General features: G+C 44.5%; 1 protein-coding gene across 6 annotated transcripts in view; it reads right to left on the reverse strand.

Moving 5' to 3' along the window:
• LOC140427083 (teneurin-2-like) overlaps window positions 1-27378 on the reverse strand; it is a 3867843-nt gene that overhangs the window by 3051 nt on the left and 3837414 nt on the right. For all 6 annotated transcript variants that reach the window (XM_072512582.1, XM_072512581.1, XM_072512584.1 and 3 more), the window contains 5 exons: window positions 26626-26801; window positions 17562-17797; window positions 15259-15555; window positions 7416-9030; window positions 4804-4934 (listed from right to left, as the gene is read on the reverse strand). In XM_072512582.1, the coding sequence (XP_072368683.1) occupies window positions 4804-4934; window positions 7416-9030; window positions 15259-15555; window positions 17562-17797; window positions 26626-26801 (2455 nt within the window). The remainder of the gene's footprint in view (window positions 1-4803; window positions 4935-7415; window positions 9031-15258; window positions 15556-17561; window positions 17798-26625; window positions 26802-27378) is intronic.

A 27378-nucleotide genomic window follows, 5' to 3' on the forward strand; every position in this document is an offset into this window, starting at 1 on the left:
GTACCCTCCCAGAATTGATCCAATGTGACCATTTATAATGCTGGTCAGTATGGGGGCTGGAAGAAAAGTTCAGGGGATTAGTAACTTTAGTAGAATGGGGCTGAAGAAGCAAAAAGGTCAAAAGAAGGCCGAAGAATATAGAAGCAGGAGTAGGCCAGTCTGCCCATCGAGCCTGCTCCGCCATTCAATATGATCATGGCTTATCATCCACATCAATGCCTTTTTCCCACACTATCCCCATATCCCTTTATGTCATTGATATCTAGAAATCTGTCAATTTGTACGCTAAACATACACAGTGACTAAGCTTCCACGGTGCTCTAAGGTAGAGAATTCCAAAGATTCAGAACCCTTTGAGTGAAAACATTTCTCCTCATCTCGGTCCTAAATGTATTATCCCTTATTTTGAAATTGCGTTCCTGGTCCTAGACTCCCCAGCCGGCGGAAACATTCTTATCTCTATCCCTTTAAGTACTTTGTAGGTTTCAATGAGATCACCTCTCATTTTTCAAAAACTGTAGAGGATACAGGTCCAGTTTGCCTGAACTCTCTTTGCAGGACAGTCCCACCATCCTGGGAACAAGTCTGGTGAACATTTGTTGCACTCCTGATGAAATAAGATCCCTCTTGAGGTAGTGGGACCAAAACTGCACATAATACTCTCGGTGGGGTCTATCCAAGGTCCTATACTATTGCTGCTCTTTTGTTACTCCTCTACTCAAATCCCCTTACAATAAAGGTCAACATACCATTAGCCGCCCTAATTCCTTGCTTGCACCTTCATGTTAACCTTCAGCGACTTATTGATGAGGGCAGCAAGGTCCTTTTGTACATCTACATGTTTTAATCTCTTACCAGTTAAGAAATACTCTGTTCTCAAACCGGGCTGGGGGCTCACAATATTTGGGGTGGCAGAGGAGCCGGGAGTGCAGGAGGCGAAAGAGGCCGGAATTCTGGCCTTTGCGTCCCTGGTAGCCCGGTGAAGGATTCTCCTTCAGTGGAAAGATACGAGGCCCCCAAGCGAGGAATCCTGGATCAGCAAAAAGGCAGGGTTCATTAAATTGGAGAGGGTGAAATTCGCCTTGAGAGGGTCGGTACAAGGGCTCTTTAGGCGGTGGCAACCGTTCTTAGACTTTCTGGCAGAACGCTAGACATTGGTCAATGGCAGCAGCAGCTCGGGGGGTGGGGGGGGGCTTTACTTTATTTTTGTTTATGTTATTTACACTGGAAGGGTCTGAGGGGGTGTATACACCTGGGGCGAAATTCTCCCCCAACGGCGCGATGTCCGCCGACTGGCGCCAAAAACGGCGCCAATCAGACGGGCATCGCGCCGACACAAAGGAGCGGAATGCTCCGCATCTTTGGGGGCCGAGCCCCAACATTGAGGGGCTAGGCCGGCGCTGGAGGGATTTCCGCCCCGCCAGCTGGCGGAAATGGCGTTTGTTGCCCCGCCAGCTGGCAGAAATGGCGTTTGTTGCCCCGCCAGCTGGCGTGGAAATGCGGCGCGTGTGCGGGAGCGTCAGCGGCCGCCGACAGTTTCCCGTGCATGCGCAGTGGGGAGAGTCTCTTCCGCCTCCGCCATGGTGGAGGCCGTGGCGGAGGCGGAAGGGAAAGAGTGCCCCCACGGCACAGGCCCGCCCGCGGATCGGTGGGCCCCGATCGCGGGCCAGGCCACCGTGGGGGCACCCCCCGGGGTCAGATCGCCCCGCGCCCCCCCCCCCCCCCCCCAGGACCCCGGAGCCCACCCACGCTGCCTGGTCCCGCCGGTAAATACCAGCTTTGATTTATGCCGGCGGGACAGGCAATTTCTGGGCGGGGGCGGGGGGCGGGATTCACGGCGGCCAACGGCCATTCTCCGACCTGGCGGGGGGTCGGAGAATGACGCCCCTGTTGTCTTAAGTCGGAGTGTTAATGTTCATTTATTATTTAGGTACGGGGGGGAGGGGTTTGGGGGGGTTGCTTTTTTAGATTGTGTTTTGTACTTAACCCTCATTTTGTTATTGATATTTTATGAAAACCTTTAATAAAAATTATTTTTTAAAAAAGAAATACTCTGTTCATCCTACCAAAGTAGATAACCCCACATTTTCCACATTATATTCCAGCTGTCATTTTCCTGCCCACTCACTCAGCCTATCCAAATGCTTTGTCCTCACGACACACATTTGTGTAATCTGCAGACTTGGAAATATTACATTTGGTCTCCATGTCCAAATTATTGATATATATTGTTAACAGCTGGAGCCTAGGTATTGAACTCTGCGGTACCCTAATAGTTACAGCCTGCCAACGCAGGAATGACCCATTTATTTCTAATCTCTCTTTTCTGCCTGTTAACTAATCCTGAATCCATGCCAGTATATTACCTCCCAGCCCATAAGCTTTAATTTTGCTAATCAACCTCCCTTAGAGGACTTTATCAGAAGCCTTCTGAAAATCCAAGTATACTATATCCACTGACTCCCTTTTATCAGTTTTGTTACGAACATCCTCAAAAACACCAAACGGGTTTATCAAATATGATTTTCTATTCATAAATCCACATTGATGATGCGGAATCAGATCATTATTATCTAAATGTTCAATTTTCACATCATTTATAATAGATTCTAGAATTTTCTCTGCTACTAATGTAAGGCTAACAGGTCTTTAGTTCCCGGCTTTCTTTCTCCTTCTCTTCTTTAAATAGTGAGGTGACATTTGCTAAATTCCAATCTAGAGGGACCATTCCAGAATCTATAGGATTTTGGAAGATGGTCATCAATTCTTCCACTATCTCCACAGTTACCTTATTCAGCCCTCTGGGATGTAGAATAAGGTAATTATCAACCTTCAGTAATTAATTTTTCCAATTCAGCCTTTTCACTAATAAAAAAACTCATTTCTCCTGAGCCCCTTAGATCTCTAATTCTGGGAGATTTCTAGTATCTTCCTCAGTGAAGACAGACACAAGGGGCGAAATTCTCCACCAACGGCGGGATGCCCGCCGACTGGCGCCAAAGCCGGCGCCAATCAGACGAGCATCGCGCCGGCCCAAAGGTGCATCTTTGGCGGCCTAGCCCCAACATTGAGGGGCTAGGCCGACGCCGGAGGGATTTCCGCCCCTCCAGCTGGCGGAAATGGCGTTTGTTGCCCCGCCAGCTGGCGCGGAAATGCGGCGCATGCGTGGGAGCGTCAGCGACCGCTGACAGTTTCCCAGCGCATGCGCGGGAGCGTCAGCGGCCGCTGTCAGTTTCCCGCGCATGCGCAGTGGGGAGAGTCTCTTCCGCCTCCGCCATGGTGGAGGCCGTGGCGGAGGCGGAAGGGAAAGAGTACCCCCACGGCACAGGCCCGCCCGCGAATCGGTGGGCCCCGATCGCGGGCCAGGCCACCGTGGGGGCACCCCCCGGGGTCAGATCGCCCCGCGCCCCCCCCCAGGACCCCGGAGCCCGCCCACGCCGCCTGGTCCCGCCGGTAAATACCAGGTTTAATTTACGCCGGCGGGACAGGCAATTCCTGGGCGGGACTTCGGCCCATCCGGGCCGGACAATCCAGCGGGGGGTCCCGCCAACCGGCGCGGCCGGATTCCCGCCCCCGCCCAATCTCCAGGAGCGGAGACTTCGGCGGGGGCGGGGGCGGGGGGTCGGAGAATGACGCCCAAGGTAATCATTTAGCTTAACTGCTATTTCTCTATTCCCCATTATAAATTCTCCTGACTCTGCCTGTAATGGATCCATATTAGTCTTAGCCAAATATTTCCCTTTTATGTACGTATAGAAGCTCCCCTTTATCCCCTGTTTTTTAAGGAATGATGAGGTGGGTGTGAAACTAGAGAAAGGGGTTCAGAGCTTGTTCGGGGATTCAGGGCAACTCGGAGTTGGTGAGCATGAAGAAAGTAGAGAGAACAAAGAGGCAGAGCTATCTGACTGAAGGACAGCAAAGGAGTCAATCAGATGCTGCATTTGTTGTTTGCTGTGAAGGGGCGGAGAAATAGGTTTACAGAGATACTTGTGGAAGAGAAGGAAAGTAAGGTTATCCCTACTTTCCAGGATGATCCTACAATTGGGCAGGGTTTTGACAGATGTGCTTGAATTGAGGTGCATTAGAACTTGATGTAGTCAAGCCAATGTGTCAGTTACATTAAAATCTGTGCCTATTAGACTTGTGAGAGCAAATATTTAGGCTGCACTAGACGGAAAGATTGGAACGAGAGACAGTAAAGGGTATTCTGATGATAACGGCATCATATAGTGGGTGTGAGGGATTATAGAAAACCGAGATTTGGTTCTCTATTAAAGACACAGAATTATAGAATCATACAGTGCAGAAGGAGGCCACCGAGTCTGCATTGGCTCTTGGAAAGAGCACCCTACTTAAGCCCAGGCCTCCACCCTATCCCAATTTAGCATGGCCAATCTGCCCAACCTTCACATCTTTGGACTGTGGGAGGAAACCGGAGCACCGGAGGAAACTCACACTGTCACGGGGAGAAAAAGCAAAGTCCACACAGAGAGTCACCCGAGCCGGAATTGAACCCGGGTCCCTGCAGCTGTGAGGCAACAGTGCTAACTATCGTGCCACTGTGCTGCCCAATGAATGTATTCGATTTTAAGTATTTGTTAGCTTGCTAATTTTTGTCCTTAACTGTCGGACGTGAGAGAAGACAAGTATATCGACAGAACAATGGGCATACGATAGCACAGGCGGGGAGGCTATTGGAAAGATAGAAGACCGGAGATGTGAACAAGCTGGTAGACAGACAGTGATGAGAGTACATGGACAAGCAGACAAATAATGATGATTTCACATTGGTTTGTCCCATACCTGTACATTATCACGCTCTTGACTCTCCACTAGTTCATAAGGCGGTGCTGCAAAACGAACAGCTGGTTTAGGGAATCCAGGAATAATGTTGTATAGCTGAAATCCGAACATCACAAGCCAGCTTTTAACATCTGCAGGAAGACAGAATTAAACTGGGTTGAACATAGACTGATATACATAATTTAAACTTGATGTTCAAATATACCATATTTTTCAGTGTATAAAATGAGGCTTTTCTCTTCAGAAGATCAGGCCTTGTCTTATATGCTGCTTAGATTTATCTACTGTTTAAGTGGATTTTCGACGCTGATGCCTTATAAACAAATCCAAGCAAACCCAATGTCTCAAACCGAAATGCCTCCAGTCAGGTCACATCAATGCTATAACGGCAGCGTTCAAGCTGGGAGTCACGAAATATGCAGAAGAAAACATGGCTCCTGTTTCCACAAACACTGTAAATACGGAGTGAGCGAGGAACATGTTCGGGACTGGCACACGATGAAAGATGCGTTGTCCACAGCCAAGTGGTCCAAAACCGCAAAGCGTGGATCTACAGCCAGGTGAATTATCATCAAACAGAAATTGGAGGAGTATGTCTTGACATAATGAACTGCATGCTGTGGGTTAAATACAGTTCAGCTCCGTCTGAAGACCAGACATGTTGCTACAGACTTTGGAATGACGCATTTTAATAATGATCAGTCGTGGCGTTTGCGTTTTATGCAATCTCTAATAAAAGATTTGAATTGGATCGTTTTTCTGGTCTGGTCTTATACATCGCTTTGACGTATATATCACTGGAGTTCCGGAAAATTGGAAATTTAATCAACTCAACTTCAACACCGCATTGACTTAAGCACTGAAAAATACGGTACATTTCTCCTCCAGTATTTTTAAGTTCCCTTCTTTGCCAACCCTGCAGTAAACAGTTGTTGCAATTTAGTACCTAATATAATTGAAGTAACTGTCTCAAAGAAAAGACCACAAAGATGCCTGAATGGAGAATATTGTATTCTAATGGATGAGAATACTTCTGAAGCTAAGGCACATTATCGATGCGCAATCGTGAATTGTAATGTCTCAAACCCACACTCCAATTGATAAGAGTGCTGAGAAAGTGTTCCAAATCCTCCAACATATCTGCCCATGTGAGAGGATCCTCACTCTAAACAGCCAGATTCAGCCACAAATAGAAAAATCAAAACTGTGTTTTTAAAAAAAATTTCAACCAAATGCTGCAATTAATGAATATGATATTTATTGGAGCACTAGAGAGACAACGTGTAGTTTTGTGGCCACATATTATACACATCCAAAAAACATTTCCTTTCTGTTGAGATCAATGTGTGCCAATTAATGAATTGTCCTGTTACATACTAGTACTTCTTTAACAGACTTTGTTAATAGTTTGAAATGGCTTTGAAGTTCATTGTAATGTGAGATATGTGGATGAAGCATTTTGTCAATGTTTTCAACTTGTCGACGATCTTGCCAATCTTTTTTGTTGTAAATATTTTTATTCTCCTTTTTCACATTTTCTCCCAAATTTATACCCAACAGTAAACGATAATCAGTAACGAATGCAATGTAAATCCTCATGTCAATAACAATTATCCCATCCTCCCACCAAACCCCCAAACATTAGCTCGCATGTCAACATAAACAAATGACAAAAAGGAATCAGGAATCACCCATATTCACCATTAACACATACAGTCCCCCTCCCCCAAACCATCCCAGACCCCCCCAATGTTCGATGTAATCCAATTCTCGAAAGTGCACAATGAATAACGTCCATGAATTGCAGAACCCCTCCATCCTTCCCCTCAATTCAACTTTGACCTTCTCATGAGTCAAGAATACCATCAGGTCCCCCCCCCGCCACACCAGGGCACAGGGTGGAGAGGTTGATCTCCATCCCAACAGGATCCGCCTTCGGGCAATCAACGAGGCAAAGGCTACAACATCTGCCTCTGCACCCGTTTCCAACCCCGGCTGATCCGACACTCCGAATATGGCCTCCTGAGGGCTGGGTCCAGTTTCACGTTCACCACTTTAGAGATTACCCTAAAAACCTCCTTCTAGTAATCCTCCAGTTTTGGACAGGACCAAAACATATGAACATGGTTTGCGGGGTCCTCCCGCAACGTTCACACACATCTTCTACCCTCTCAAAGAGCCGGCTCATCCTCACCCTTGGAAGGTGTGCTCTATATACCCCCTTCAGCTGCATCAGCCCCAACCTCGCTCACGAGGTGGAGGCGGTCACCCTCCAGAGTACCTCACACCAGAACCATTCCTCCATACCCTCTCCCAACTCTTCCTCCCACTTTGCCATGATCCCTTCCAGCGGCGCCTTCTCCTTTTCCAAAATAGCCCTGCAAACCGCTGATACTACCCCCTTCTCCAGTCCCCCCGTTGTCAGCATCTCCTCCAGCAATGTGGAAGCCGGCTCTACTGGGAAGCTCTGTATCTCCTTTCTGGCAAAGTCTCAAACTTGCATGTATCTGAATATTTCCCCCTGCTCCAGCCCATACTTAGCTCCCAGCTCCTTCAATCCTGCAAACCGACCCCCAAGAAACACATCTTTTAGTAGATCTTGCCAATCTTACCTGTAACGTAATCTTCAACATCATGCACATTACTGAGAGGGTTGTTGTTTTTGAACATGTATAAGTTAAAGGGGGCAGGATCTTTGCCAATATCATTCCATATGGAGTAATCAGGAGCTGTCCAACGTCCAGCTAAGACATCATAGTCTCTCTGGCCAAAGTGTACCAACTTAGTCAGAGAGTCATACAAGCCACCATGGAATCCCACTATTAGTTGGAAATCCGGGTTTGAATCATGATAAATTTCACCATAGGCAGTATACTGAAGCTGCTTGATCATTAGGCCTCTACTGCTGAAGACTGCCAAAGGTGTCCCAGTGTTGTCTGAAGCAATATAGAATTCTTCTCCACTGCTGATCTCCATGGCAAAGAGATGACCCTGGAGGTCATAATAAAGGGAAGTGATGTCCGAACTGGAGTGATTATAAACATGGGTTACCCTAGTTGGGTTGTTCAAATCTGAATAGAAGAATTGCAGATGCTGACCAAAATTGGTTTTGCTGGAGACTCTGCGTCCCAAACCATCATAGCGATATTGCAAACTCCACCCATTGGTTTTGCTGTAAACGCGAATAAGCAGACACTTGGAGTTGTACTCAAATATATCAGAGCCTCGCTGAGAAAGAAGGCCATCTTCATCCAACTTGTACTGTACATCTCCCAGTCGGGTAATCCGGTCTCGAAGATCATAACGTAATGGCATGAGACGAATGCTACTTCCTGGGTTCAACAGATGCAGGTTGCCATTTAAGTCATAACTATAGCGCCAGGTTGCTTTGTCATTCACAGCAACAGTCTGCAACTGCCCATCTCCATCATAATCATATGTGTATTTGGTGGTATTGGCATAAGGGCCGAGCTTAATCTCTCTTTTGATCACTCTCCCCATGCTGTCATATTGAACTGTCATCCAGTACATGAGTGACCTGAATATCTCGTACTGAACCTCTTTGATGCGCCCATGAGTATCAAAATGCTTACTCAAGGTCATAACAGCTGTGGTAATGATCTGATTTATATCATAATATATTACTCCAAACTTCCCAAAATGTTCAACTTTCCCCGATATCTCGTCATAACGGTACAGGTCAACAGGAAGTGGTGTTTCACTGATAATGGGCTTCATGCTGGCAACTCGAAAGCTGTTATCATGATACGTGTAATCAAACCGTGCATTTACCATGCCTTCCTCAGAGAATCTATAGATTTGCCTGTCAATCAGAGGACCAAATTTCCTATAGCGGATTGTGCATGAGAATCCCCCACTTTGCAAGTTGACCATTTTGAGCACACCTGTTGACTCATCATAACCAAAGGTGACAGCAGTACTGTCATAAAGGACCTCGGAGAGCTTTGATAACTTTCCATATTTGTAGAAGGCCTGACGTCCAGTGCCCAAGTAGGCAGATTTCAATATTCGCCCTTCCGTTGTGAAATCAAAAATCATCGATGCGTTGCTTTCGGGAGGATGGTAGATATTGCGGATGTAACCAATAGAATTATGAGTTGACATGGTATGCCTGGCTACACTGGGCATTGTGACTGCATGGAGACGATCTGTTTGGTCAAATTCAAAGATGTACTGACGTTGACTCTGGAGAAGTAACACCATAGACTGCAAAAGAAAAGAAAAAGGCTTATAAATTGAATAAAGAAAGTATACTTTTCCTACCAATTTTCTGCCAACCCCTTCATGTTCCTTGAAAATATTAATTTTTGCTATGATACAATTTTCCAAATGCTTATCGTCTTACAGTGCAATTTGGTGACCAACCATCATTTGTGATGCTGAGTAGTTCAACCACAAGGGAGCAAGCACCACAATTGATTATGTCCCCTTACTCCATGGACACACAAAACCCACTTCCAGTGGGTGTCTTTGCAGAGCAATAATCAATGAGAATTTGGGTTATAAAGTTTTCTTCCTTTAACTGATAGACATTAGTGGCATCTCTACTGTGGCTCGATGAGATCAACTAATTCAAAACCGACTTTGGATTGAACATACAGCTATTCTAGTTTATATTGTTCAACAACTTGCAGCCAGGTATTAAAAATGTTTTCTGCGGAAGTAAAGAAACTGGCAGTTAAGTCATAACCCATGTTCCTGTGATTTTCTTATTGTGCACTGGGTAGAGGAAGCATGCGTAATAATAATTTTTGGAAAGGAATTGAATCAATATTTGAAGGGGGGAACTCTGGGGAAAAGGAAATGAGTGGGACTAATACTCTGCCAAAATTGGATACCTTTGCCACTAACAGATGCAAAAAACAACTTCTTCCCCATTGTTACCAGACTCTTGAATGACCCTCCTATGGACTGAACTGATCTCTCCACACATCTTCTGTACCGAGTAGTACTACATATGCTTCACCTGATGTCTATGTCTATGCATTTATATTGTGTATCTATCGTATGTCTTATGTTTTTTCATGTATGGAACGATCTGCCTGGACTGGAGGCAGAACAATACTTTTCTCCATACCTCGGTACGCGTGACAATAAATTCAAATCCAAAATGACAACACAGACATGATGGGCTGGATTTTCCCGCCCCGCCTGCCGCAAGAACGCCACGGGCAAGTTGCGTACAATGGAGTATTCCATTTACCTCGGGCGGGATTCTCCGGTCGTCGGGTGGACACGGCTGGAGAATCCAGCCCGATGAGTCAAATAGCCTCCTTGTGTCCTGTATTATTCTGATAAGGACATTGAACCACATACTGTTAGTCCATTTGTAAACTTCTCCAAAAAACGGAACGATTGTTATAATGTGTTACACTTACAAAGAAATGCAAAGTGAATATTGGCTTTGTGATCCTTGATTGGCCCGTTTGCAACCATAAGCTCATAATAAACAGCTGGCACTCCCAAGAACATATTTAGAACTCTTAAAATTCTATGAACCTTTCAAGTTTCAACATCAGTAGTTTGACTTTGGTACAAAAGAAAAATCTGTACTGTAAAGAATTCAGTGTGGAATAGGGGTTTCAGTCCACTGTCTTATGAATTTCATCTGTGAGAAACTCTATATCATCTCCTTTAATCAAACCTCCAGGCCATGGTTTCCATTATTGACCGTAGAGCATAAAGAGATCCACCTGGATTGCAAGTTCCACTTTATTGGGAGAGCTAAGACCATAAATGCTCTGAAATAGAGCTTTTGTAGTAGAAGCCAGGGCTTTTTGGGGTTTCAGCGTAAACTGCCTTTGAACTTTTATCTTATTAAAGAGTGTTTCCCTTCTGCTTTAATCCGGTTTGGCTTATACTCTCAGTGTGGAACCATATACTAATTACTAATATGATCAAGATAATGTATTTATTACCAGACTGCCAGAACATTTTTAATAATTTAGCATAGGGGTTAACTGGAAAGCAGTTCACCAAATCATCTGACAGAATGAAAATTCCAAAGAATACCTAAAAATACAAAGCAGTTTATGTATAATACAACATTTATTAATAATTTTTATTTCTAATTCCTATTTTTTCTTTGCCAAAGTATTTTTTCCCATTATTATGAGGTGAGAGGAGGAGAATTGCTTTTTATGAAAGGTTATAATGTGAAATGCATTGCCTAGTAGTATGGGAGAAGCAAAATTTAATTGTGGCTTTAAATGTGTATAAGAAAATGAGAAATAGGAGCAGGAGGAGGCCATAATATGCCCATCGGGTGTGTTCCTCCATTCAATAAGATCACGGCAAATCTACCTCAACAGGAGGTCAAAAGTGTACTTTTTAACAAGCAAGTTAGATATTTCTGCAGCGCAATGTCATCTACCAAGTGTTCCCTGTCACACTTTCTCCCATTCCTATGGTGATGATGCTCCATTCTTGTGATTGAGCAATTGTTCTCCTCCGAATCAGTTAACTTCATGAGTGTCCCTTGTGTTTTCTAGGTGGAAAACGTAATCAGGTGAGATTGAATGATTACTTGTGGAAAATAGAAACACTGTAAAAATGTGAATCGTAGAAGACAGGATAGTGGGAAGCTATTTGGGTCCCCATTAATACATTACGTTAGAATAATAATGTGCTATATTATCAACTGGCAGGACACTGTTTCACATTCAAAGTTTCACCACACAGTGAGTCCTGATTTCAATTGTGCTGGAACCAACTAGAGATCAGCAGCACTTGTGCAGGTACATGGAGGCAAATTGGATATAATCTCAGATCAAGTTCAGGTTTTAAATATCAGCAGGCCTTTCCTCCAAGTGGGCCCCATGTAGCACTGACTGGGGACCAGGAAATGCTGAATCCCAGTTCCACAGGGGCTCAAACATGTTTTTATACAATCATGTTCCCCAGTCCCACATTCCAATAGCTTTGATACACTTTGCTTGTGACAGTAAATGCTGCATGAAACCTATAGAAATGTTGACCAATAAATCAGTAAGTGCCGCATTTGTTTAATGCAGACATAGTTTAATAAATCAAAGATTCCACTTATGAAATGGCCACTATATCCAGGGAGGATTACTAAGTTTTGTCGTGTCCACCAATGTTCTTATGGGAAGTGCACACCTCCTATTTGTTCTGCTCCTTGCTCCTTATATCATCTCAGTTTTGGGAGATACTGAAAGAAGGTAATGTTGTCTCCATGCTACAGAGAAGGTAAACCAAGCAACCTTTATACTGATCAGCTGATAGCTCATGTCTCTTTGCAGTTGGCTGAGGACAACAATGATGGGGGTCTTGCAGCATGTGGACACCTCTGCTTTTTCAGCAGCAGAGATTTGAAATAAGGGTGGAATTTGGAGGTCTCGTCCATTTGTTGGAAAACTGCTGAGATCTTTAGGGAAGGCCCGGTGTCTAGTACCTCTCAGGCACTTAACTGGGCAGCGGCAGGCGGAACTCAACCACCTCTTCTCCTTCCCGAGAGCAGCTGGCCAATCAGAGACCAGCAGCTTGTGCATTGCTGAATGGATTGGGAATTAAACCTACTTCTTTCTATTCCATGCAGTAAACACAAGAGCACCAAAACTCCACATCATTGCCTACAGCCTTAACAGAGCTATTCCTAATAGCATAGTTAGCACAAAATAGAAAATTGCACCACTCATAATGTATCATAAATGTCACATCTACCCACAATTACTGTCTGCAAAAACCTTCAATCCTGTTGTCACATTTTTGTCATTTTTATACTGATACAAGTTCCTACATCTATATTTCTAACAGAATCCGCCAATGTAGCTGCACTTTCCCGTCAATGCAGTAACTGGAGCTCATCAGTTTTGCATCATACAGTTCCTTCGCCTGAACTGCAGAGAAAGTCTAAACATTTCATATGACTGTTTTTCGATTTAACTATAAATAATAGAGTATTATCTGCAAATTAGGGTGAGCATATGATTTCAAGAGAGGACCTGTGTCATGTCCACATTCAGTCATCCCCAATCTCTGGCTTAAATTTACCCAAAACCTGTAATTAATTCTGACCTCCTTCCCCATATACAATGCTACTGCAGGTTACAAGGAAACATGCATTTCAGAATGTTTTGATATTCACCCTTCACATGAGCAGTAACCCTAATGCCAGATATCCTCTCGGTTCCCATATCCCTTTATTGCCCTGTTCTTTATCACATATAATATGATTCTTAAGTAATGACTCGGGTCCCTGCTTGGTAATTAGAATATTTAATGGTAACAGGAATATGTAATAGTGGGGACCTAATGTGCAATTATTCATCCAGTGGAGGTCCATATGCAAATTTCATAGGAGGTGGAGTAGGGCTGACAACCACTCTTCATCACAGAGGTAGTAGGGTTGGCTGACACCGTTCATAAGTAGCACAAGTAGTTTTGAGAATTCTGCCATTCCTGACATGGGGGTGAACAAAGATGATTCTTGTCATGGTTCTTTGAACCACTGCGTGAAATTGTGTGAAAATCCATTGGGTATTATTGAAATGCTGGGGAACCAAAGCTTTCAGGCAACCAGGAAGTGCCCCAGATAAGTAATCAGCATGGAAATTAAAAAATAAATAAATTTAGAGTATCCAATTAGTTTTTTCCAATTAAGGGGTAATTTAACGTGGCCAATCCACCTACGTTGCACATCTTTTTGGTTTGTGGGGATGAGACCCACGCAGACACAGGGAGAATGTGCAAACTCCACACAGACAGTGACCTGGGGCTGGGATCGAACCCGGGTCCTTGGCACTGTGAGGCAGCAGTGCTAACCATCATATCACCAATCAGCATGGAAAGTTGATGGCTTTGGTTGACTAGCTTGGGGATCTGTCCATTTTGTCTACAACAGTGCCTTGTGAGCAGAAATCAAAATTAGAATTTTTAATTCTGATGACCTGATGGAAAATGTGTGATACAAGCAGTGTACAAAACTGGCTTTGAAAGCAAACCAAAGCAGGCCAGCAGCACGGTTCGATTCCCGTAACAGCCTACCCGAACAGGCGCCGGAATGTGGCGACTAGGGGCTTTTCACAGTAATTTCATTTGAAGCCTACTTGTGACAATAAGCGATTTTCATTTTCACATAGAAGACAGGAGCAGGAGGCGGCCTTATGGCTCTTCGAGCCTGCTCTGCCATTTATCACAATCATGGCTGATCATCCAACTCAATAGCCTAATCCTGCTTTCTCCCCATTGCCTTTGATCCCATTCTCCTCAAGTGCTATATCTGGCCGCCTCTTGAATATATTCAATGTTTTAGCATCAACTCCTTCCTGTGGTAATGAATTCCACAGGCTCACCACTCTTTGGGTGAAGAAATGTCTCTTCATCTCTGTCCGAAATGGTTTACCCTGAATCCTCAGACTGTGACCCCTGGTTCTGGACACACCCATCATTGGTAACACCTTCCCTGCATCTACCCTGTCTGTTAGAATTTTATAAGTCTCTATGCGATCCCCCCTCATTCTTCTGAACTCCAGCGAGAACAATCCCAACCTAGTCAATCTCTGCTCACGTGACAGTCCTGCCATCCTTGGATGGGAATTGCCTTTCAAAACTAATTGACAAACTGGAAGGACCTCAAACAACCCAGTTAACACCCGAGGGTGGAACCTGGAAACATTATTTGACTCAGGTAAATTGGAGGTATTAAAAAATAATTTATTGTCATTCCTCGCTGTTCACGAGTCAAGAGACAGGTTTCACAATTGGCAAGAAATAATCAGACCAAAGTCATCCTATCAGTTAGGCAAGCCAGACAAATGCCCAAATGCTTATGAATTGTAACTTTGAGGTTAATAATTCAAAGTTCAAACGACAAATGCAGAATATGCATCATCCTATAATTAAATGCTCTTGTCTCCGAGCTTAGGATGAAAAGTTTAGACCTGGGATGAAAGATGAGATCCATCACAGATGGGGAATCTACTCAACTTGGTTATCACCTTGCCACTTTAACATTATCCATTGAGTCGGGGCTAATACTATCCTGTATTTTAGTCTGCATTTCGGAAGTTCCAACTGTACATTCCAAACTCAACGGATCCATCGTACCACCTACAGTATTACTTTACATAAAAATTCACAATTTGGTCAAGTGCATATGTGACAGTGAGGGTAGCTGCTAAATTTTCACGATTGACAATAAAATATAGAGCAACTTTGCTGCTGTTCACAGGGAGAAATGAGAAACCTATCATTCTTCGCAGGGATAAACAAGTAGTGCAATAAACTCTGCTGCATTTCAAAGTAAAGCAAGTCTTCCACTTTCAACCAAATGTACTATTACATGATCATTTTCAAGCTTCACAATCTTACTTATTGTTCACATTATCTAAAACAGCTGCAAGGCAAATGAGGGGAACCTGGAAGAACTAATGTGGTATTAATGATAACAGAGCTAATTACATCTAAACGTACTTTATCAAGGTAAGCGTAGCTCCAGACTTTTCCATCAGAGAAAATTCGGGATATTATCCTGCCCTGTTCATCGTAATCGGTTTTCTCACTCATCGCACCGCGTTGAATTCCAATTACTTTCCCACTAGACGAATAAGAGACATTAACTGCAGCTAGGCCACTGCTTGGAAGCCAGATTGTGGGGCGACCCAATGTATCATAAATAATCCTCAATGTGAATTTTCGATGATCATCATAAATCTTCTCTGTCCGGGAATTGCGATCAAAATCAATGGAAAGCAAGTTTCGTCCATGCAACTGTATAAAATTAAAGAACCACAATCATAAATGTGTCTCTCTTTACTTAAAACAGACCACATGTGGGATTACTGGGGCAATTTATTTCATTTTAATTATAATGGCTTATGCCTGGCGTAGATGATTGAATTTTGTGCCTTTGCCAATAAAGGAGAAAGCTTTCAAATGACATTATCATCAATATGATTTAAGTGATTGCAATCTGGCATGAGTTCAAAGAAACTGCAATGCATTCAGCCTTTGCTAATGAGCATGAACACCACAATTAACAACTTAATTATCAATTTTTCTCCAAAGTTCGTTCATATGAAATTTTAAAGGAATCGCACCTTACTTTCTTCATAGCTTTTGAAAAAAGTATTGCATACATTATACTCAAGGAGAAAATTATTTTCTGCAAGTACAAAACATGGAAACATAAAGTAATGTAGCAGAGAAACATGGCACCAAGGGTCTTGAAGAAGTAATTTTGTTATCCAAAGGAAGTAAATTGCCAAAATAACACAATTTTGTTTTGTTGTTTTAAAAGCGAAATTGCTTTCATGGCAGCCACAGCATGCCGTGTATAAAATGGGTATGTACCTGTGATTCCTCTGAAAGGAGAAATGAAAGAATGAGTCAATGCCTGGCGATCTTTTGTTTCTACTAGTGGCCAAACCCCAGACTCCAGAGTTTCTATTCCCTGTACTTCGTCAGAATATGTTTTTCATTTGGGCGAAATAACTACAAGAGTATGTGAAATGCATTAACAATTGTGTAGAGTAGAGAAGGGGCTGACCATTCACCAGTTTCCATTTGGCACTACGGCTGAAGGCGAATTTCACCCCAGAGTCCATGCGAATCACTTTGGTGGCCTGTATTTCCATCTACAATTGGACTTGGAGTGTGGATGGAACAGCCCGGCATGGATCTGTTGAGTTACATAGCCTTTTCCTGTGTTCTAAGTTATGTAGGAAATCAGTTTGACCAGGTTTTGATCCCAATCAAATTTCTGGTCAGGCTTGGGGCGAGGGATCTATTTTTCCATTTAAAGCCAGGCAGGTCTTCATTACAGCATTGGAGGCTAGAAAGATGCTCTATTACGGTTCCAGTGGCCAGGCTAGATGTCAAATCTTCAGTGCAGTGAGGAAATCTGACAGCAAGGAGGGCTTTAGTGGCTTGTGCAGATGAAATAATCTTTAATTAGCTCACAATTAGTGCTGGCGGCCACTCATGGGCTGACCATTAATGTTTTAAATTTATTTCCTGCTAGCATGAGAGTTGAAATGAGCTTTTGTGCTAGTTGCTGTTAATTACTTTATTTTCTGGCCCAAGTTCCCTTTCATGATAACAATGGGTTTGCCAATGGGAATCATCGGAGCTGCTGTGCTTAGTAGAAACGGATGGCTAGAGGGATGGCAAGCTTGTTAAATTCCCTGAATTGTACTCTGCGTCCATCTGTGGCCATCCATTACGTTGAAATTCATTCTGATGAAGTTATGACAGAAGAGCACGATGCCATTGCCAGTAGAACAGAATGCCCTATACCAGTTCTGACGAATGGTTCTTCAGACACACCCCAATAGCAGCATGACATGCTTCTATGCATGAGAGAAGACATGCCGGGGCAATGAGCATTGCCCGATTGATATCTTATCAACTGCAGCCGCCATCCATTTCTGTGAGCTTTGTCACACTTTTGGGACAATAACTACAGGGATATGTATTTTCGGGGCCTTGGTCTGTCAAGAGTTAGATGCTGAACTGTGCCATCAGCTGGAAGAACATGTGGCCACCATGTAACAGAATGTGGACATATCAGGAACAATAGACAATAGTGGTCAGTTGTGGCTTGAAACGCGGCTAAATTTCCTTGCAGGTATGTGACATTGCAAATGGTGCTTAAAAGGCGCAAACATTTCAGAAGTCTTAAAAAACAGAAACACTGAAACCATACTATGGAACTACAAAGCCCAAATAATTTTTGATCCCTTCAATTTATAATTCACATGTTTACAATGAACTACCCTCAGTTTCCGTCCAAACATGGTCACTTTTCCCTTGGTCTGTTCCTTTCTGAGGCGCCATTCAATTGAGTTCAGTCCATTTTCCACTGGCAGAGTGATATTGCGTCGCCCGACAGTTGGACTTATGGTCCCAGCAAGAATATGAGGTTCACTGTAAAAGCTGACGCCCATTCCATTGGCATACATCACTCGAAGGGTGCCATTGTTGCAAAGCTGATAACTGTTCCTCACTTGATCTGGGGAGAGAATTCCAGCAAAAATAAAAATCTGTTCACGCTAATAATTACCAGTTAACATTTTGAAAAAAGCTGCTAAGAGAAGAAACACTATAGCACTGGTGGTCTCTTAGAATAAATCAACTGAATACATAAGCTGAAGCCTACAAGGCAAGTAAATTATACAAGGAAGATTCAGTGCTGCTTTTCTTTCCATATAAGCCTTTGCATCTAATTTACATCACACACACCATGCAAAGATGTCTTTTGAGTGGCTCAATATTTCATTTTGGGTTTTTTCTGGCGATGATCCTTCAATTTTTTCCCCCAGTTTCAAATATAGACAAGCATTTGTGTCAAAATAAAAGGAATTATACTGCATAAGGAACAATGAATGATCAGTGTGGAGTTTGCACGTTCTCCCAGTGTCTGCTTGGCTTCCTACAGGGGCTCCGGTTTCCTCCCACAATCCAAAGATGTGCAGATCCAAAGGTTAGATGGATTGGCCATGCTAAATTGCCTCTTGGTGTCCAAAGATGTGCAGGTTAGGTGGGGTTACAGGGATATGGCAGGGGAGTGGGCCTAGATAGGGTGCTCTTTCAGAGGGTTGGTGCAGACTTGATGGGCCAAATTGCCTCCTTCAGCACTGTAGCAATCCTAGGATTTCTCAGCCTAGGATTTATTGAGAAGTAGTTGAGATTCTAATTGCACAGCAAGAATGGATTCAGATGTCCAAACTGTATAGATTATTAATAAAATTAAAGTAGTTCAATAAGAACGATCAAACCATATTTATATTGCATGCTCAAGAACAAGTAGAACATTATCACTGAACCAAGCATTTTTATTCTTTCACTCCTTTAATATACAATCAGCAAAGGTTTAGAGTTAACAGCGAAGGGAGATTTGTACAATAATCTTCCACTATACATCAAAATTTTTTTTAGAGTACCCAATTCTTTTCTTTCCCCAATTAAAGGGCAATTTAGCGTGGCCAATCCACTGACCATGGGGTGCATCTTTTTGGATTGTTTGGGTGAGACCCACACAGACACAGGGAGAATGTGCAAACTCCACACAGAATCAAACTGATGTGGAAGCCAACCTTTACTACAAATGCTACAAAATAGACCACAAATACCAGATTTTCCAAATTGCTGATCTCAATTTTCTACGAGATATCATTGGATAAATAGCAGGGAACTAGTCTATGCAGGCATTTATGATCCACTTGAGTCGCCTCCCATCTTTCCTCACCTAAATCCATCATTGTTACCCTCTATTCCCTTCTCTCTCAGACGCTTGTCTAGTTACATTGTAAAATGTATCATCGTACTATCAACTTCTTGGGGTTTACCATTGATGAGAAACTGAATTGGCCCAAATAATAAATATTAACACTACATGAGCAAGTAAGAGGCTGGGAGGCTGGCGAATACAAAGGAACATTGGACTTAGGAGCCATTTGGCCTGTCGAACGATCTCCACCATCCAGTATAACCATTGCTGATCTGGTTGTGGTCTCAGCTCCATTTTCCTGTCTGCCCTCCATAACCCTTGACTCCCTGTAAATCACCTCCTGAACCCTCAATAAATGCTGGCCTAGCCAGCGATGTCCACATCCTGTGAAAGAATAAAAAAAGCTATTCACTTCAACCACGCCCGTTGGTATTTTGTTTCACCATTTGTAGGGATAAGAAGTTTCTTTTGGAATTCCCTGTTGGGTTTCTTGAAAAAATATATTGATGACCATTGTTTATGCTCTTCTCCACAAGAAAAAACTGCCTCTCTGTATCCACTTTATCAAAAAGGGTTGTATAGGGTGTTGGTGAGACCGCATCGTGAGTATTGTGTTCAGTTTTGGTCTCCTTACCTGAGAAAGGACATATTGGCACTGGAGGGAGTGCAGAGGAGATTCACTAGATTGATCCCAGAGTTGAGGGGATTAGATTATGACGAGAGGTTGAGTAGACTGGGACTGTACTCATTGGAGTTTAGAAGGATGCGGGGGGATCTTATTTAGACATATAAAATTATGAAGGGAATAGATAGGATAGATGCGGGCAGGTTGTTTCCACTGGTCGGGGAAAGCAGAACTAAGGGGCATAGCCTCAAAATAAGGGGAGGTAGATTTAGGACGGAGTGTAGGAGGAACATCTTCACCCAAAGGGTTGTGAATCTCTGGAATTCCTTGCCCAGTGAAGCAGTTGAGGCTCCTTCTTTAAACGTTTTTAAGAAAAAGATAGATGCCTTTCTAAAGAATAAAGGGATTCGGGGATATGGTGTACGGGTCGGAGAGTGGAGCTGAGTCCACAAAGATCAGCCATGATCTCATTAAATGGCGGAGCAGGCTCGAGGGGCCAGATGGCCTACTCCTGTTCCTAGTTCTTATGTTCTTATGTAAAACCTTCATTATTTTAAAGACATCTGTTAGGTCACCCTGTCACCTCTTTTTTGAGTCTGTCATTTTTTTTCAGATGTGTATACCCACACAGTTCTTATCATTTTTGTAAATCTTCTTTGCACCTTCTCTAGTGCCTCAATATCCCTTTTATAATATGCCAATTGAAATTAAATCAGGGAAGTAATAATGGGAAACAAAGAAATGGCAGAAGCGTTGGACAGATATTTTGTGTCTGTCTTCACCATGGAAAACCTAGAAAACTTCCGAAAGATATTTGAAAATCAGGTGAAAGGGATGGAGGAAATTAAAAGAATTACGAGGGAAAAGGTACTGGGAAATCTATTGGACCTAAGGGCTGAAAAGTCCCTAACACCTGATGGTCTGCATCCTAGCATCTAAAAAGAAGTAGCTGCAGAGATATTCAAGAAATTGGTTAGAATCTTCCAAAATGCATAGATTCTGGAAAGGTCGAAGCAATTTGAAAATAGCAATGTAACACCTTTCAATAAAGAAGGGAGAGAGAAAGCAGAAAATTATAAGCAAGTTAGCTTAGCATGTCAGATGAAAATTGCTAGAACCATTACTTTTTTCATTATAAATTTCGATTAACCAATTTTTTTTTCCAATTAAGGGGCTAGAACCATTACTAAATAGGTTATAGCAGGATACTTAAAAAAAATCATAATGGATCTGACAGAGTCAACATGGTTCTTTGAAAGGGAAATTGTGTTTAACTAATTTATTAGTGTTCTTTGAGGAAGTAAGGGGCTGATTTAGCACAGTGGGCTAAACAGCTGGCTTATAATGCGGAACAAAACCAGCAGCGCGGGTTCAATTCCCATACCAGCCTCCCCGAACAGGCGCTGGAATGTGGCGACTAGGGGCTTTTCACAGTAACTTCATTGAAGCCTACTTGTGACAATAAGCGATTATTATTATATTATTATTAACAAGCAAAGCGGATAAAGGGAAACCTATAGATGTGATGTACTTGGATTTCCAGACAGCATTTGAAAAGGTGCCACAAAGATTACTGCACAAAATAAAAGCTCATAGTGTAAGGGGTAATAAGCATTAATAAAAGATTGGTTAGCTAACAGGAAGCAGAAAGTAGAGATAAATGGGTCTTTTTTTGGGTTGGCAAGCTGTGACTAGCGGAATGGCATATGAATCATATGAATCAGTGCTGCAGCCTCAACTGGAAAATAAGTTGTCAAGAGGGGGTAGCTGTAGTTTTATGGGATTTATATTTGTATTGGTAAACATTAGAAATAGGGTATAATTTTAAGTGAGCTTAATGTAATGTTTTTGTGGAAGGAAGAGTAAAACCGATAGTTAGATTCATGCTGCACAAAGATGTTTGTATGCGTGAGGGCTTTGAACAATTCAAATTCTGCTTCTATTGCATTTAGAGGGCGTTACGGCGTGAAAAGTAAATAATCTAGCAGGAGCATGTGACCATTGCTTAGCAACTGGGGGCCCTTTAAGGTAGAAAGGCTATTTGAATTTTGTTTTAGCTAAATTTGCTTGCAGTTGAAGATAGGACACTGGGGACTGAACATTTCTCAACTCTGCTAGGAAAGGGCAAGTTGGACAGGCTAAGAGGGCTGCAAAGAGGTAGAATTCCCAAAGAACCAGATGTAGTCCAGATAACTAGGGAATTGGGGCAGAAACGCTGTTTCCCTCTCATTTGCTGCCAGACTTTGAGTTTTTCCAGCATTTTCCATTTTTTATCTGGAGCACTGTGTACAATTTCCGTCTCCTTATTTGAAAAAGGATATAATTTTGTTAGCAGCAGATCAGGGAAGGTTCACTCAACTCACACTTGGGATGAAGGGCTTAACATCAGAAGAAAAGATGAACATGTTGAGCCTATACCTATTGGAGTTTTGAAGAGTTAAAGGTGATCTGAGTGAAGCAGATATGATCCTGAAGGGACTTGATAGGGTGGCTACTGGGAGAATGTTTCCTCTAGTGGGTGAGATTAGAACCAGTGAACACAGTTTAAGAGCAAGGCATCTCCCTTTTAATACAGAGATGAGGAGAGTTTTTTATCTCAGACTCGTTAGTCTGTGGAATTCTCTTCCTCAGAAATATTGGAAATTGGATAATTGAATTTACTTAACACTAATTTAGATAGATTTTTGATAGGCAAGGGAGTTAAGTGTTATTGGGGGCAGACAGGAATTTGGAGTTGTGACCACAATCAAATTAGCCATAGTCTAATTGAATGGTGGAGCAGGCTCAAATGGCTTATTCCTGCTCCTAAGTCCTATGTTCATATAATTGTATGCAGTACTCGAAGTGTGATCCAACCAAGGTTAAATACAGATTTAGCTTATCTTCCTCCAGAAATAAAGCCTCGGGCTTATTTTTTTAAAAATGACCTTGTTGACCAGCAGCATAACCTTTATTGATTGATGCATCTGAAACTAATCATTAAAACACCAATCATGGAGACATCCAGTTGCGGCGATGCGGCGCTAAGCCGCACGTTTCGGCAGCTCCCGCGATTACGGACTTTCGGGCTCTCCAGAGGAGCCCCAACGGGAATTTTTCAAAGACGTCTCGTGTGGGAAGGTGAGAGAAAGGTCCCCCTTCACTGTATATGGAACAGACAAGAAGTGGAACGGGAATTTTCTTTTTTCTCCCGCATGCACAAAGCCTACTCCCGGATAGATTTCTTTGTTCTGAGCAGGGCACTGATCCCGAAAGTGGAGGGGACGGAGTATTCGGCCATAGCCATCTCAGATCACGCCCCGCACTGGGTGGAACTGGAGTTGGGAGAGGAGAGGGACCAACGCCCGTTGTGGCGGTTGGATGTGGGACTGCTGGCAGATGAGGCGGTGTGCGGGAGGGTGAGGGGGTGCATTGAAAGGTACTTGGAGGCCAACGACAACGGGGAGGTGCAGCTGGGGGTAGTATGGGAGGCGTTGAAGGTGGTGGTCAGGGGAGAGTTAATCTCCATCAGGGCTCATAGGGAGAAGAGAGAGGGCAGGGAAAGGGAGAGGTTAGTGGGGGAGATTTTAAGAGCGGACAGGAGATACGCAGAGGCCCCTGAAGAGGGACTACTTAGGGAAAGGCGAAATCTCCAGACAGAGTTCGACCTGTTGACCACAGGGAAGGCAGAGGCACAGTGGAGGAAAGCGCAGGGGGCGACGTATGAGTATGGGGAGAAGGCGAGCCGGATGCTGGCACACCAGCTCCGTAAGAGGATGGCAGCGAGGGAGATAGGTGGAATCAAAGATGGAAGGGGAGCTACGATGCGGAGTGCGATGAAAGTAAACAAGGCATTCAAGGCCTTCTATGTGGAGCTGTACAGATCCCAGCCCCCAGTGGGGGAAGAGGGGATGCGACGATTCTTGGACCAACTGAGGTTCCCGAGGGTGGAGGAGCAAGAGGTGGCTGGTTTGGGGGCACCAATTGGGTTGGAGGAGCTGATTAAAGGTCTGGGGAGTATGCAGGCAGGGAAGGCCCCGGGACCGGATGGGTTCCCGGTTGAGTTCTATAGGAACTACGCAGACCTGTTAGCCCCGTCGCAGGCGAGGACTTTTAATGATGCAAGGGAGGGAGGACCCTGCCCCCGACAATGTCTGAGGCGACAATCTCTTTGATCCTGAAGCGGGATAAGGACCCACTGCAATGTGGGTCGTACAGGTCGATCTCGCTCCTCAACGTGGATGCTAAGTTGCGTGCTGGCTACGAGGATCGAGGACTGTGTCCCGGGGGTGATTCACGAGGACCAGACGGGATTTGTAAAGGGCAGGCAGCTAAACACCAATGTGCGGCGGCTCCTAAACGTGATAATGATGCCATCGGTGGAGGGAGAGGCGGAGATAGTGGCGGCTATGGACGCAGGGAAGGCCTTTGACCGAGTAGAGTGGGAGTACCTTTGGTTCTGCGGAGGTTTGGGTTCGGGGGAGGGTTTATTAGCTGGGTTAAGCTCCTATATAGAGCCCCGGTGGCGAGTGTGGTTACGAATCGGCGGAGGTCGGAGTATTTTCGGCTGTATCGAGGGACGAGGCAGGGGTGCCCCCTGTCCCCCCTGTTGTTTGCATTAGCAATTGAACCCTTGGCCATGTCATTAAGGGAGTCTAGGAAATGGAGGGGGGTGGTCCGAGGGGGAGAGGAGCATCGAGTGTCGCTTTACGCAGACGACCTGTTGTTGTATGTGGCGGATTCAGTGGAGGGGATGGTGGAGGAGGGGAGACTCTAAGGGAGTTTGGGGATTTTTCGGGCTATAAGCTCAATGTCGGGAAGAGTGAGCTCTTTGTAGTACAGTCAGGAGACCAGGAAAGGGGGACAGACGATCTACCGTTGAGGAGGGCGGAAAGGAGCTTTCGGTACTTGGGGATCCAAATAGCTGGGAGTTGGGGGGCCCTACATAAACTTAATTTGACGAGGCTGGTGGTGCAGATAGAGGAGGACTTCAAACGATGGGACATGTTGCCGCTCTCGCTAGCGGGTAGAGTGCAGTCAGTCAAAATGGTGGTCCTCCCGAGGTTTCTTTTTGTGTTCCAGTGCCTTCCAATCGTGTTCACCAAGGCCTTTTTTAAGAGGGCAGGCAGGCGCATTATGGGGTTTGTGTGGGTGAATAAGACCCCAAGGGTAAGGAGGGGGTTTCTGGAGCGCAGTAGGGACAGAGGAGGGTTAGCGTAGCTGAATCTGGGAGGCTACTACTGGGCAGCCAATGTGGCGATGATCCATAAGTGGGTGATGGAGGGAGAGGGGGCGGCATGGAAGAGGTTGGAGATGGCGTCCTGCAAAGGAACGAGCCTAGGGGCGCTGGTGACGGCACCGCTGCCGCTCTCGCCGACAAGGTACACCACGAGCCCGGTGGTGGCGGCAATGCTAAAGATCTGGGGGCAGTGGAGACGGCACAGGGGTGCAATGGGAGCCTCGGTGTGGTCCCCGATCAGGGGTAACCATCGGTTTGTCCCAGGGAGGATGGACGGGGGGTTTCAGAGCTGGTATCGGCCAGGGATTAGAAGAATGGGGACCTGTTCATTGATGGGACGTTTGCGAGCTTAGGGGCGCTGGAGGAGAAATTTGGGCTACCCCAGGGAAATGCTTTCAGGTACATGCAAGTGAGGGCGTTTGTGAGGCGACAGGTGAGGGAATTCCCATTGCTCCCGGCACAGGAGATTCAAGACAGGGTGATTTTGGGTGTATGGGTCGGAGAGGGCAAGGTGTTGGCGATATACCAGGTGGTGAAAGAAGAGGGGGAGGCTTTGGTAGAGGAGCTAAAGGGTAAATGGGAGGAGGAGTTGGGGGAGGAGATTGAGGAGGGGCTATGGGCTGATGCCCTAAGTAGGGTTAATTCCTCTTCTTCGTGTGCCAGGCTTAGCCTGATACAATTTAAGGTGGTTCATAGAGCGCATATGACGGGGGCGAGGCTGAGTAGGTTCTTTGGGGTGGAGGACTGATGTGGGAGGTGCTCAGGAAGTCCGGCAAACCATGTCCATATGTTTTGGTCATGCCCGGCACTGGAGGGGTTCTGGAGGGGAGTGGCGGGAACAGTATCTAAGGTGGTGAAAGTCCGGGTCAAGCCAAGCTGGGGGCTAGCACTATTTGGAGTAGTGGACGAGCCGGGAGTGCAGGAGGCGAAAGAGGCCGGCATTCTGGCCTTTGCGTCCCTCGTAGCCCGGCGAAGGATCTTGCTAATGTGGAAGGAGACGAAGCCCCTCCCCCCAGTGTGGAGGCCTGGATAAATGATATGGCAGGGTTTATCAAGTTGGAGAGGATAAAGTTTACCTTGTGAGGGTCTGCGCAGGGGTTCTACAGGCGGTTGCAACCGTTCCTAGACTATCTCGCGGAGCGTTAGATGAAGGTCGGTCAGCAGCAGCAACCCGAGGGGGAGCGGGGGGGGGGGGGGGGGGGGGAGGGATATCTTTCGTTGCGGGGGGGAGGAGGGAGGGAGGGGGAAGGGGGGTTTATTTGGGGGGCATTCGAGCAAGAAAATACCTGAATGAGCCAGAAAACTGACATGTACGGGAGGAATCCAATGTACAAAGCTCTGTATCATAGTGATTTACCATGTTCATGTCTTGCTATGTGAGCTTTCTTTCTTTTTGTTACGAGGGGGGCGGTTTGTTTGTAAGGGTGAAAAAACTTTGTTAAAAAATTCTTAATAAATATATTTTAAAAAACCACCAATCATGCGTTCTTACCAAATCTATCACCTTGCTCTGGGAGGTCAGCTAGCTCAATTGGTTGGATGGCTGATTCATGATGCAGAGCAACACCAACATGTGGGTTCAATTCCCGTTACCATGAAGTCCCCACCTCGTCTCTTGCCTGAGGTTTGGTGACCCCTCAGGTTAAATCACTAGTTAGCTCTCTCTCTCTCAAAGGGGAGAGCAGCCTATGGTCCTCTGGGACTATGGCGACTTTCATTTCATGTTAGTGCAGATCACAGTTTTTTTTAGTAAAAAAGACTGTTTACCTTGAACCAGGGTATAAGATGCATCAGCTGAAGAAAGGTTAGTGGTGACAGTAACATCATCTTCCCGGTTGGAAGTTTCAATGTCAATATTTATTGACTTCTCCATTTCCCGATGCAAACTTGTCACTACACCACTGGGACGCGTCAAATTTGTCAGTCGTCCTTCACTGTCGTAACTAGGTGCAAATAGATGATATCAGGTCAACCTATATCTTGTATATAGAACCCATCAATAGGTTGCAGAGAGAATGAGTGTGAGAGTGAGTTACATAGAGAGCCAGTGAATGCTTACAACTTAGAGGCTCAAGATATTTAGGGTTGAATTACTGAGAAAATAAAAGATATTTGATCTTGAACTTTACGGAGAATAACAGATACCAAGAATTAAGTTACACAGAGAAAAATAATGTTCCTTGTAAAATGATCTCACAGGGAATACTGAAACTTCTTGATATCATTTGTAGAATGTGCACAGAGTAATTTTCTTCTGCACAATGTGATGTTTTGTGTATTTCTGCTGGTGTTGAACTATGTGTCATGGGAATTACTGTACTTGCAGTAACCATACTGCAATTGTCAGGTCCACATACATGGTGGTTTGATCAAGGTTTTGTGATACAAGACTGCTAATGTCACCCTGTTATTCCAGATAGTTAATTGCTGAAACATTCACCATCACACAGGCATTACATTAGAACTGTCAAAGGTTTCCTTGTAAGTAAGGAGCTGGTTACCATTCTCACTGACTTTCAC

This window comes from Scyliorhinus torazame, chromosome 7 (genome assembly GCF_047496885.1).
Source record: "Scyliorhinus torazame isolate Kashiwa2021f chromosome 7, sScyTor2.1, whole genome shotgun sequence".
Lineage (NCBI taxonomy): Eukaryota > Metazoa > Chordata > Chondrichthyes > Carcharhiniformes > Scyliorhinidae > Scyliorhinus > Scyliorhinus torazame.